Source organism: Volvox carteri, assembly GCF_000143455.1.
Source record: "Volvox carteri f. nagariensis unplaced genomic scaffold VOLCAscaffold_12, whole genome shotgun sequence".
Lineage (NCBI taxonomy): Eukaryota > Viridiplantae > Chlorophyta > Chlorophyceae > Chlamydomonadales > Volvocaceae > Volvox > Volvox carteri.
In genome coordinates, this window is record NW_003307555.1 from 828,628 (window position 1) to 841,709 (window position 13,082).

A 13,082-nucleotide genomic window follows, 5' to 3' on the forward strand; every position below is an offset into this window, starting at 1 on the left:
GCGCCCGTACCTCATGGGTAGCAGGGAACCCACAAGCGGCCGTCCATTTCAGAGGGCAGCTTCATTGCTACCGCTCATTATTGCGCTCGCCAATGATCGGCCCAAAAATTATAATAGTCGTAGAAATAGTTCTTAGTTCTTTCTGAAAAGCTGTAACTCTTAGGTGAAAAATGATTCTTCCTTTCTTTCTAACTCTAAAAAGGTAACCTCTTAGGTAAAAAATGATACTGCCGTACAGTCTCTATAGGGAAGAAGGCCAATGATGCCGTACAGTCCCTATAGGGAAGAAGGCCAATGATGCCGTACAGTCTCTATAGGGCCCTCAAGTCGTAAAGCCTAAAGGGAATTCTATCCGTCGCTGTCTCTACATGCTAAGCGGAATCTGCAGCAATTTTTCTTTGAAGTATATGACAGCAAGTTTAAGCATATTGATTTTTAGCCTTGTAGCGTGCTTGATGCTGTGTGGTTAAAGCACTGTGTTCCGCGTCAGCGTCCATTTTGCCTGCCAAAAGTGGTGAACCACTTAATCAAATGCAAATTTACAATGCCATAAAAACGAAAATGTAGGTAGTGCTGTTACGCACTTTTCGGCGGCGGCAAGATTTCGCACGGCATCATCGCACGACCGATCTGCGTCGCTATTCAGCCAGTATTTAACCCAGTACATAAATAGCAAACACTCAGTTTTACATATGACTTCTTCTTTTCACAATTTGTAAGGTTAGTTTGGCTTCTTTTCCTTCGCCGTTATCGTTGTGATAGACTGATCCTTGAGTTAATACATTCATTAAAGCCTTGGACTGCTAGTGAATATAAAGCTAATAAATGCTGTCATTGTCGGTACAATCGCTGACGTTCAGCATTGTGGTCAATGACATGAGCATGACATGCTCGCCATGACCACGACACACTATGATGACGGGTGATCGCGTTAAGTCCGCGTTAGTTTGCGTTTGTTCGCGTAACGGTGCGAATCTTAGCGTTACGTGCGAATGAGCATGTTTTTCTAACGCAAAGAGCTAACGCACAACGGCTATCGAAAAGCGGAAATCGGCCCTCCTGGCTAAAATTTTATAAATTTTAGATTGCAAAGGTTCATTTGGAAATAAACTTTCGTCGTTTTGGTCTACTTGAACAATTCATCCGTGCTTATGTTGAAACGTGAAGCATACGCGCATGTGTAGCAAGGCGACACGCATGCGATTCCATCTACCGAATCGTGCGTGTGGGGAGACAATGCGTAAAGCAATACGCGTCCAATCGCACATCAAACGCACGCAGTCCGCATGGCTATTCGCATGCGAATACATGTTGCGTTTCATGTGTATGAAGGCTGATTGCGTAAAGCTTAACGCGGCCTAAGCTAACACACACCAAACACACACGATTTACTTTGATTAATCGCATGACATAACAATTCACATGCGATGTTTTATGTGTTGGTCGCATACTCAGTTCGTTAACCTTCATGCTGTCTCATGAGAGAGTAACATGCTTGGCAGCACTCAGGGGGGCCTTCCACAAACGAGATCGCATCAGGCGCAGCCCTACATCGCACAACGATTCATCATACCATCAGAGAGATGCCAGAAAGGCGGCGGGACATATGCCGCATGCGAACGCGCACGCAATTAGACCCCCGCTGGCTGTCAGGCAGTTGTGGGGACATGCCTGGGAGGCTGAAAGGGCTTCCCGACGCATATATCGCACCAGGCGACATTGTATGCCGGACCATCGATGCATGATGCCATCAACTAGTTGCCAGAAAGGTAGCGGTGAGCGCTGCATCCAAACGCGCACACAATTAGACCCCCGCCGTGAGATGCGTCGGTGGCTGTGAGGCAGGTGGGGACATGCCTGGGAGGATGAAAGGGCATAAGTCGCATCAGGAGCCATCGTACACCGCAAGAACGATGCATCACACCAGCAACTAGTTGCCAGAAAGGTGGCGGGGAACGCGGCTTGATCAGTCATGCTCGCTAGGCAACCATCATGGGGAAGGGATGTAAGGGTTTCCTCCTCTCGGATGGGTCGAACTACTACCAGTGGCTCGGTGACTTAGGCGATTTCCTCGCAACGTCCAAGTTCAAGACTACATCAACAACCCGTCGCCTCCGAGCCGCAACACACAAGACACCCTGCAGGAGGACGCACAGGCGCTCGGCTACCTGCGTCTGTCCTGTGAACTGCCCATCAAGCAGTTGCTCAGGAATTGCCAGACCGCTCTTCGCGGCCATGCAGCTCTTACAGCAACAGTTCCGTTCTGCATCCCAGGCCCGGCTGAGCCTGTTGGAGCCGCAGAAGCAGCTGAGCATGTGTGATGGGGAGACGACCGCTGACTTCGTTCAGCGGGCAGAGCAGTTCCGTAGCGATATAATCATGAGAGGTCCACAGACCTCATGACACGCGGCTGCTCGGTCACGTTCAGCACGGACAAAACGGGCTGCTGGTTCTCATGCAGCAGCCTCCCGCACAACAGCCCGTCTGTTCCACATGGAGCGAGTGTGGGCACTATGCATGGACGTGGACCTGCAGGCGCCAACCGACATCACCGTCAATGCCCTCGGCACCATGGGTGACAGAGCTGGCGGGGGCCAGGCCACAGGTAGCAGTGCTGGCGGAAGTGCCACCGCTGTCCCCAGCACCCATGGCGGCAGCACCACCGGCAGCCACACCGGTGGAGGCCAGCCGAATGGTGACAGCAACGGCAAAGAGCAACAAGGCAACGGCAGCCCCGGGGGTGCTGAATACTCAGTCGCCGAACTTGCGGCAGCACAGCGCCTGCACTGCCAGTATGGTCACCTCAGTTACCATGTACTGGAGCAGCGGATCAGCAAGCAGCTGGTGCAGGGACCACAGGTCACTCCAGCGGCACTGTGCCAGGCGGTGGAGGCCGTCTACAAGGCCTGTGTCACCTTGAAGGCCACCGCAACCGCCCACCCCAGCCGTGGCAACCGGCCATAGCACTGGAGGTCGTACACTCTGACCTGTGCGGGCCCATGCCGGCCATGGGCCCAGGGGGTGCATGCTACTTGCTGACGCTGCTGGACGGTCCCACCAGTCTGTCCGCCGTCCGCATGCTGGCCAGCAAGAGCCAGGGTGAAGTGCTGCAGGACATGGTGACGCAGCTGGAGGCCCGCCACCCGAACCATGCACGGGTACACACGCTGCACAGCGACAACGATGGGTCGCCAAGCAACTGGAGCAGTGGCTGCACCAGCACGGTACTGCACACACCCACTCGGCACCGTACACCCCAGAGCAGAACGGAGCGGTGGAGCGACTCAACCTTACGCTCCTCGACCGTGTTCGGGCGATGCTGCATGACGCAGCACTCCCGATCAGCTACTGGCTGGAGGCTGCACTCTACACAAACCTCCTGCACAATGCGGCCCCCTCTCAGGGCCGGGAGGCCACACCGTGGGCAGCTTATCACGGCATCCCCCCCGACGTCAGCCACCTCCACATCTTCACCTGCCTGGCCTACATCCGCATCCCAGCCAGCCAGCAGGACAAACTCGGTCCTCGTGCAAAGGGGGGAACCTACCGCCCACCGGAGCACGGCACGGCCACCCACCGCGTCCATGTCAAGGGCATGGTGACTGTGAGCAACGATGTCACCTTCGATGACGACCGCCGCGGCCTGGTTCACAACGGGCGGGCACCCCCTTCGGCACTAGCCCCGCCTGCCCCGGTGGCAGTGGCCCCATCGGCGGCTCTACACCACCCGCCATGCTGCCGACCCCAGCGGCCGCCCCACCCCTGGCGACCCCAACACCACCCCTTCCACCCCAACACCTGCAGTCAACGGCAGTCCCTGCACACGCCGCTGGGCCCGGTCAGTGACGGCCCGCCCCCCTGACAGCAGCAGCAGCGGCGGCGGCTGAGAGTCGGGAAGTTGCAACAACTAGCAATGTGTGGGCAATTTGCACTGTACGACCAATGCAAGAAAACAAACCGTTCCAATCATTTTAAAAGGCACACAGCCCACATGCTTGCCAATGCCAGCCGATAAAAACTTTCGCCTAAAACTTTCCAAGAACAAGGGGCAGGAGAGGGGGAAAGTGCGGGGAAGTGGGGCGGCAGCCCCACGACCCCGCACATCCCCCCCAAGACCACCTGGCCACCGACATGCAATCATGATAGGAATGAGCGGGAGCCAAGGGAAACATTTAAAAGCATGATTGCACATGTTCTGCGGCTTTTAAATAACTAATCAGTGTAAGTTGGTGTGGACCGCTGGCCCTTAGGGCAGCATTCCCCTTTCGTTTGGCGATGGCATGAAGTCATTGGCGCCGCCGCTTGAACAAGCCACCCGGTTAGGGGTAAGCTGAGCGTTTAGGATGTAATGTCCAAGGGGGGCCAACAACCGAAGTCGATCCACGTTTTTTAACCTGTTTGCGCGCCTGTGCGAAAGCCAACATGAATGCCTAGCTTTATTAGGGCTCAGAGGCAAATGCTGCCTTAAAACTAGCTGGAAATAGGTTACAGACTTACACCTGTGATCGACCCGCCTGAAACGATCACCAAGGCCACCCACGCCTGGCCACTGTGCAAACGAAAGGAGATGTGTCTGCCGTCATCCAAGCTTTAGTACTGGTGGAGGATTAAGTGCACGATCGCGGGGTACCGTTTAGTACCGTTTTTAAATAATAAATGTATTCTATGATATTCCATTTCACATTTTGTCCTTCATGCGTTGCACACTACTATTGCACACTTGGACAAGCGCGCGCAATTCAAACCCTAGTCCACCAAGATGCGATTGTTGGTAATGTTTATAGTCAGAGCAGATAGAACTCTGGTGAAGTACGCAAACATTTATTGCTAAAAATGGAAGTTAATGGGAAGGAAGTGGCGTGAGCCGCTACTGAAGCGTGAATACAAGGGTTGTATCGTTGTTCCTCAGACATTTTAGAACGTTCGCGTATGGTATCTCTCGGCTCGTCTAGGCCGCCATACAAGCCAGGGAAGCATGTAGCACATAATCCAAGCGAAGTTGGCTTAAGGATTTAACCACTTGCACGCCCCTTACTTATGTTTTTGAACTTTTGTTTTCAATGCTTCGTGTTTAAGTTGCAGGTGCGGTAGTGTAGGTATGCCTAAAGCTGTGTGTGCTCCGAGACCAATTCAGTCCCGAATCATAAGTCTGGCGCGGTAATTGCACTGGGATTGTGCTATCCTAAGTGGTGACGTCTACGTATCGTTTCTGTACCTGCCTCTTCAATGCGCAGCGAATAAAATCGCAGCGCGCTTTACAACTCCAGGCACGTACAACAGCTATAACCCGTAGCACTCGCTGGTAGAATGCATTCCCCAAATAGTTTTCTCTTAAGCAACCCTAATTTCGCTGCATCACTTGGGATGCTATGGATTGGCAACCGTGTTACACAACAACCGTGTTTGCACGACGCTTGGCTATCAGGGGCTGGCAGCTGCCGCCAACTGCACGCAACTGCTGCCCCTACGAAGGCTTGCGACGTGACAGGACGCAAGCTGATGCCATTCTTCAGCAAGTTATACTTCCATCATACCTAAGTGTTGGCTTACCGTGAAGTGCCGTGCGTGGGCCTTCACAGAGCCTCGTGGGCATGCCACAGCCGGTGCAGTGCTACTTCCCCCCGGGTAGCCTTGCCCGCGAGTGAGAGTCCGAGGCTGAGATTATGAATGATCCAAGCTGTGTATGGCCTGATCTTTCATTTTTCAACACAGTTGCCGACAGTTCCTATCCGCGCCTTTATCTGATGTACATGTAACACGCTTTGGGCATTTATTTGTCTGCTTTTGCTGTTTTGGGAAGGTGGGCGTGGCTCTCGCCCGCCTTCCGCTTGTGATGTACCCATACTGGATGCCACATGAATACGAATCCATGCGTCATAGGAGTTCGGTTGCACATTGGCGATCGATACCTTAAGCTCAACTTTTGCTCAAACTTGTTAAGCTTACAGCCTGTTACTTGCGGTATCGAGTAACGTAGGTAGGCAAGGGTGTTTTGCGAGGGTTCATCCATCATGTGCGTAGAGTGAACACCAAGCCTTAACGAATCAAGGCAAACGACAAAGGTAAAATTCCCAATGGAAGAATATGTCGCACGCTCAGATAAGTCATGCCCTCCTTGTGTGGCAGCTTACGCATGTTACATATAAATAATGTATTAAGAAAGTAGCTTTCTTTTCTTCAAATGTCAAGCCTTCAACCATCGCACTGATGGCTTACAACGGGCGCTTGTTCCTGTACGGGTGGCGCGCCACAGGGCAGCTACCTAATCGCGCCTTGGCAAGCTGCAATCAAAGGGATTAATGAAGCGCGGCATAAGATCCATGCCATATACATTGCTGCGTCCCACCTTTGCAAGAGGCTTGGGACTATGGATGGCTGTAGTTGTGCTGCCCCTGATGACCGGTAAGATTTTTCCTCCAGAACTTTAACGCTTGTATCATGTATGAAATGTCAGGCCTGTGCGGACACTTCTGAGACAAAGGGCCGTGTCCCCTGTGCAATGGATAATGTCCAGTCCACCTGACATCAGCAGCAACCCCGCATGGACAGGTCGACTCCATCTGCAACATATGCGCTGGTTGTCTGTATGTTGCACGACACATTTAAAGCCTTCCCGACTGAGTTGCGCGTCACCGAGCGCATAACTCCCCCCCATTCCTTTCCCCCATATATGCTTGCCCCGGTAAGCATCTTATTACACCCCCCTACCCTTACGAGCACCCGTCTTTCCGCCTTACCTGCCAACTCGACCCCTCCTGCAGGTCCGCTGACGGTACATTCCGCCCGACCTGTTCCACAGCCCATCACGATAGAGGTGCGCACACGTGTTCCGCTTTTCATACGTACCCATACTCCCATTAGTCGTGGCGCGCGACGTGTCATAGTACTTACGGTTTACTTGCACCCAACATTAATCAGCGGACTGTCCTCGATTACCGCTTGCCGGCTGCCAGTCCCGTTCCTCAATCTGCAAATACACGTACCGGTGGTTCCAATGTGTCGTACTTCATGTAATTAGATGCCATGTATGGTGATGTTGTAGGGCAGGCTGGTTTACAAGAATGCACATGTATGGGACTTATGGTCGCTAAAGCAGCTGGGAACTGGTGCCATCTACAAGCTGCCGGGCCAACCGCTGGATTCGGGAAGGGATCCCATTCCGCCAGGCAGTATTATTACAGTGGTAGGTGCAATCTTTACTTGAAAAGGACTATTGCGGCATGTTGTTGCCAGTTAAGGGGCGGATTGGGGGGGTTGGGCGGATTGGGCGGATCGGGCGGGTTGGGCCTAGTAAAGCGGCCCCGCGGGAAAGCTGTGTGAAGGTTGGGGCCAGGCCATGGTAATTTGTTGTGGCGGTTCGGCCAGTGCGAATGATCCACAGTTAACTTGACACATTGCACAAACATACCCGCGCACACGCACCTACGGATGCACACTCACAGCCACGCAAACATCGTGGGTGCCCAAGCACGCATGAACACATGCTCATTCAAGAGCGCTTATGTGCACAACCCCATGCACGTGGCTCCATTTGCACAAGCTCTCGGCACAAGCGCACTCAGGACCTTTTCGTAGCCTCCCATAGACGGCCCCTCATGCAGCTAGGCCATCCTTCGCAGTCATCAATCCTGCCTGTATCATTCTCCCCACATTCACCCTTACTTCCCATTTTTATAATAGATATTGTTAATAATGTCGACTCGCTATATACCTCCACCATCTTCCCATATTCCACCCCTTCTCTAATGTCCCACGTATAACTGCGACCAGGACTGTGTACGAGATGCGAAAGATAACACCACCTGTACCAAAATTTCCAATGCGGATATCTCCCGCGCGGCCGCTCCATTGAAATCTTCGGGCTTGTCGCTACGGCTGCTAGTCATGGTGCTTTCGTTCATCTCCTCCCCCGCCTGCGGTGCCAAACAGGGAGCGAACGTAAGTAATTGTTGCATTTGCTCTTTATTCCATCTACGATACGTTGTACTAGTAAGGCGTTTTCGGCGGCCAGCTACTACGTACATTTGGTATCGAAACCTATGTAATAATTTATTACTTGAAGTTGTGTATGTTGCGTACCTACGTAGTAAGGTCGTCAATACAATCGCCAGAAGCACATAACTCATACACAGGCACGGTAATATGTATTATTATATTTTATGTTTTATTACACACACTCACATTGTGTAATATACAATATATATGTATATTTTATATAATGTTATATATTTTTTATTTACATATGTGTTTAATATACATGATGGCCACAGGTTGACGAGTTGCAGGCACTTTACACCGAGCCGCTGGGTTATGGCAATTTCCTTCGCAACTGCAGCTATGGCCAAGTGGTGTACGAGAATATAACGGTGAGTGTGGTCCTTGACGAACCTCCCCCGGCTGTGAGGCCCCCGCGCCGTCAATCACTGTCCCTTTACCGTCCTGCAACAAGCTTTTGGCCCTAAGCCGCGTGCACCAAGCTGCTGCTGCTATCCTTGCTACTGCTGCTGTTGCCCTACTACAAGTTCCTGGCCGACGTGCGGCACGAGCTAGCTTGTTGCTTGTCATGTATACCGAATGAAGCCCGCCTTTTGGTCCCCCACGATGCCCTAATCGGCCAATTTATTTACGTACACCTCGCGTGCGGTGTCTTTGACTAACTACAGGATGGCTTACCTTTCCCTGCCCAGCCTAACTCTGCTGCGATGCTGACATCTTGTTGCAGGTCATAAGCACGCCGTTAAATTGCACAAAGGTGCTGAACAACTGCGACCCAGACACCCTCGCATCCACCGCGCTGAGCTCGGCCTCTGAAACGTACGGCTCGACGTTTGTAGACTCGTACACACGGTATACGTATGTGTTGCCGTTTGGAATCCAGAACACCTGCCGTTGGGTGGGTCTGGCTGAGTTGCCTGGGACCCAGACATGGTATACCCCCGATGATGAGGTACGACACGCAGATGTACGGTGTATATGATGCTGTCGTGTAGTGCATACGCCCCTTCCTGTTGTCACTTCTTCTCATGGTTTGCCACCTTGCTTTCTTGCCGGCAATCTAGATCTAGATCCTAAGGGTTTAGTCCAGCAGCTAATCTTCGGCACTCCATCTACTGCATCTACTGTCACCAAAAGTTGCAATGCAAAACAGGCGAAGCAAAGACGGCTAATAGGGTCCACCATCATTGCGATTTGGAGCACCAGCAGCAACCAGATTCGGACGGGCTGCTGCTTGCCTCCAACCCACCTCCACCTCACCCAATTGCCGACCAGTGGCTGCCCTCCTGCTGACAGCACATCCGCGAATTATCCACTTATGGATATACCATCTTGGCAAATGAGATTCGCTCCAATGTATATCCGACGCAGGACCAGCGCAGGCGTTCATTTGGTTGGCATTCATTTGGCACGCCTTGCTTTGCTTTGCTTTGCTTTGCTTTGCTTTGCTTTGCTTTGCTTTGCTTTGCTTTGCTTTGCTTTGCTTTGCTTTGCTTTGCTTTGCTTTGCTTTGCTTTGCTTTGCTTTGCTTTGCTTTGCTTTGCTTTGCTTTGCTTTGCTTTGCTTTGCTTTGCTTTGCTTTGCTTTGCTTTGCTTTGCTTTGCTTTGCTTTGCTTTGCTTTGCTTTGCTTTGCTTTGCTTTGCTTTGTCCGAATGCTGTTGGGCCATTCCTGCCAGGACGAATAGGGTTAATGGCCACCACCCACCCCGTCAGCCACGCCCGTACCCTGTTTACCCGTCCCCAGGGCGTGCAAAACAAGGGCACCGTCCTCCAGGAGATCCTACACAATCTCAACATTTACCACGGATGGCGCGATGGCAGTGAGTACCAAGACAACTCCACGTCCATGGGTTTTGGAAACAGCTGCCCCTCCGCGCCGGAGCTGTGGCGCTTGGGTTGGGCGTCAGTGTTGGGTCAATTGAGCTCCACTAATTTCCGCGTGAGGAGCGTCAAGAACTACACGCTACCTGCCACCTACCTCGGACCGGAAAAGAACATGATTAAGATCCAGCCAGACTGGGTGGCCAAGTACAAGAAGTAAGAGGCAGAAGTCACCTTGCTTGGGAACGTTTGCGTGCTCGTATATATATATATATATATATATAGTTCTGCATACGCTGGCAATGGCACAAATGCCGTTGCCTGTATTGCTAGCAGCCGCTCTGAACTCATCTGGTGACACATACACAGTTGCGCGCAGTGTGAGCTGGAAAGCTCACACCAGCCATGTCATCAACCAACATGCCAGTCTTACCGCGGGTAACATAGTAGCTTCGGTGTGATTTGTTAGAAATATCCCTCTCTGCTTGCGTGAACGACTCCTGAGCGCTGCCGGCCCGTGTGTGGCGGGCTGGAATCTCTAGTCCGCCCTTATCACGACTATTACATTTGTTGCTGGGTGTCGCTTTGCAGAAACGTCTACCTTGCTCTGCGTGTCAAGGATGCTGGAGACCGCGACCTGGAGGACGAGTTTGACGGCAAAGTGAGTTGACGAGCTTCGTTGGTTGCTGAAGCTTTATTTGGCTTTCAATCCATCCATCCAGAAGCGCCTTACGCCTGCACAACTAAGCAGCTTCAGAGTCCAAAAAAAGGGGTTTGGGGAACAACCTCGTACGAATGGGGAAGCAGCGGGCCGGGAAAAAAACCGGGAAAATTGCATGCCCAGCCGAATAAGCGAGTAGGCGTGTGTGGTCAATCAGGTTGGTCTGAAGCGCCCGTTGGGTTGCTGCACCTGGGGTCGGTGTCCGGCACGCGACGGGCAGCAAATGGGTTGAACCATTTCGGAGCACATGTCTTTAACGGCAGGGGACCGACGAAGCCGTTCATGGGAGGACCTCATGTGAAGCCCCGGTCCCTGCCCCGTTTCTACAAGGAGTGAAATGACGGGGCCGCCTAGGGTATAGGGGCTTGAAGGGAAGACGGCCCGCTTAGTAACTGCTGTACGGTACCGCACACACCATCAAACATGTACCCGCGCAAGCGCATTATTCCAACGGCATCTTGAGAGGCCTTTTCGACGGCCAGCTACTACAGCCCAAATAACGGCCTTCTTGTGGGCCCCAAGCAGATTAATGTCCACGAACTCAACAAGGACATCGACAACAACTTTGCGGCAAAGGGTGACCCCAAGGTCTCAATTATCGGCACCATCGCACCTTTTAGCGCCATGGATCTGATAGCTTACAAGTTGTTCATCCGTACGGGAGGTGAGCTAGGGTGTCCTGTAGTGGCCGCGTTTTGTGCTAGGAACATGTCATTGGGGATGGTCCGCAGCACCGCAACTTGTCCTGCCTACAATTCAGCTTGGGGGCAATGATGCGCAAGCGCAGCGTGGCCTGCATGAAACCAGCAGGTAGCTTGCCAGGAATATTGGAACATTTGCGTCTCGAACTGCACGATAGATGCTGACCGGTAGGAGGGGAACGATTGAAGGTATGCCTGCTGGCCGTGCTGGCCGGAAGCATCAGGAAGCGGCAGGATGCGCTCGCTGCATTAATGCGCTGTAGGCGAAGAGGAGCGGTGAAAAAGAGATATTTGCAGGTGTTTACTGCTTGGATGGACGTTGTGGCAGAGGTCGTTTTTCAGAGCAGGTCAACGCGGGGCCATTGGGGTCTTTTAAGGATCAAATGTCGATACATGACATGCGCAATCAAAATATGCTGATGCGAGGCCATGGACAGAGAATTTTTATCCCCGCTCTCCCCCGCATGGCTGTCCCAGATTCCGTTCTGCTCTGTCCGTTCTGCTAACCAACGCATGTATGCTTAATATGATGTCCCCGCACGGTGCAGCCCTAATCAACTCCACAATGGATGTCAAGATCTGCCGCTACACAACTAAGGCTTCTGAGTGCAAGAAGCTCATCGTCGATGAAAATGGCGATGACGGCGCGACAGGAGACGGAGTGGGCGGGGCAGGCGGCGGGGCAGGTGGAGCAAGCGGAAACAATGGGGAAGGCGTGACAGGAAATGGAGGTGGTGAGGGAAATGGGGCAGGCGGGTCATCAGGCGTATCACCAGGCGGAGCAGGCGACACAGGCGGAGCAGGCGACACAGGCGGAGCAAGCGACACAGGCGGAGCAAGCGACACGGGCGGAGCAGGCGACACAGGCGGAGCAAGCGACACAGGCGGAGCAAGCGATACAGGCGGAGCAAGCGACACAGGCGGAGCAGGCGCCGCAGGCGGAGCAGGCGACACAGGTGGAGCAGGCGCTGCAGGCGGAGCAAGCGACACAGGCGGAGCAGGCGCCGCAGGCGGAGCAAGCGACACAGGCGGAGCAGGCGAAGACATCGGCGCATGAAGCACGTAACTAGGACCGATACAGTGGCTGGTTTACCTCCCACATTATCTTCCGCTGCGGCGTTGGCTTGCCAACTAAAGAGTCGTCCCAGTCAATTGCTTACGGCTGCCATGATTTGCGGTTCAGAGTTGCCCCGGTCATGCCATTCGCTGCCAGCTGATCCAACCGGGGTGCCAAATAAACGCGCTTCGATGTCATTTAGCTAGGTAGGTAGGCAGTTGTCAGCGGCTAATTGCGCTGCTGAGTGATTCCTGCTCCGGAGCGTTTGTGCCTGGCACGTTGGGTATGCACATCACTACTTTAGATCAGTAAGCTTAAAGGATGAGGGCATTTGCGTGCGTGATGACAACTAGCATGGCCTGCAGCTAAGAATAGAACCTTTTGGGGTACTGGCTATGTACCTGCATATATCAAGCCAGAAACATAGAAAGCATGTTAGGAGTAGCATGGTAGGGAGGGGAGTTGACTGCATCTATCCATTTAATCACTCCAGCGCAACGTATCTGGAGCACTTTGTCTGGATGCGAGGGTTGTGATGAGTGACCCCACCTAACCGCGACGTAATGTCGAGGCATGGTATTCTTCATGCACGCGTGCGCGTCCTTAACTATGTACTCAGGCTAAAGGTCGGTGCATGCGGCCATCCGGAGCGAGATGCGGAGAACGGGCCAAAATAGTTTCATACATCTGCTAATCACTAACCGCTGCTAGCTGTTCTGCAGCGGTCCTTACGAAACGGTGAGGCTTCATATCGTCTCGACTCAAGCCATCTACTTGGTGATGGTC

At 52.9% G+C, this 13,082-nt stretch overlaps 2 protein-coding genes across 2 annotated transcripts; both read left to right on the forward strand.

Moving 5' to 3' along the window:
- Positions 1-2,493: 2,493 nt before the first annotated feature.
- On the forward strand, positions 2,494-4,184 carry VOLCADRAFT_89335 (uncharacterized protein; the record flags this gene model as incomplete). The annotated part of the gene is made up of 2 exons (XM_002948905.1): positions 2,494-2,876; positions 4,115-4,184. 2 exons carry the CDS (start codon positions 2,494-2,496, stop codon positions 4,182-4,184), a joined length of 453 nt encoding a protein of 150 aa, XP_002948951.1.
- Positions 4,185-6,371: 2,187 nt separating this feature from the next.
- VOLCADRAFT_104132 (uncharacterized protein) lies at positions 6,372-12,774 on the forward strand (the record flags this gene model as incomplete). The annotated part of the gene is made up of 11 exons (XM_002948906.1): positions 6,372-6,402; positions 6,762-6,814; positions 7,043-7,183; positions 7,771-7,938; positions 8,271-8,366; positions 8,723-8,947; positions 9,741-10,033; positions 10,409-10,478; positions 11,004-11,202; positions 11,788-11,900; positions 12,016-12,774. The coding sequence occupies 11 exons, from the start codon at positions 6,372-6,374 to the stop codon at positions 12,307-12,309; spliced, it is 1,683 nt and encodes a 560-aa protein (XP_002948952.1). The 3' UTR covers positions 12,310-12,774.
- Between the last annotated feature and the right edge of the window lie 308 nt (positions 12,775-13,082).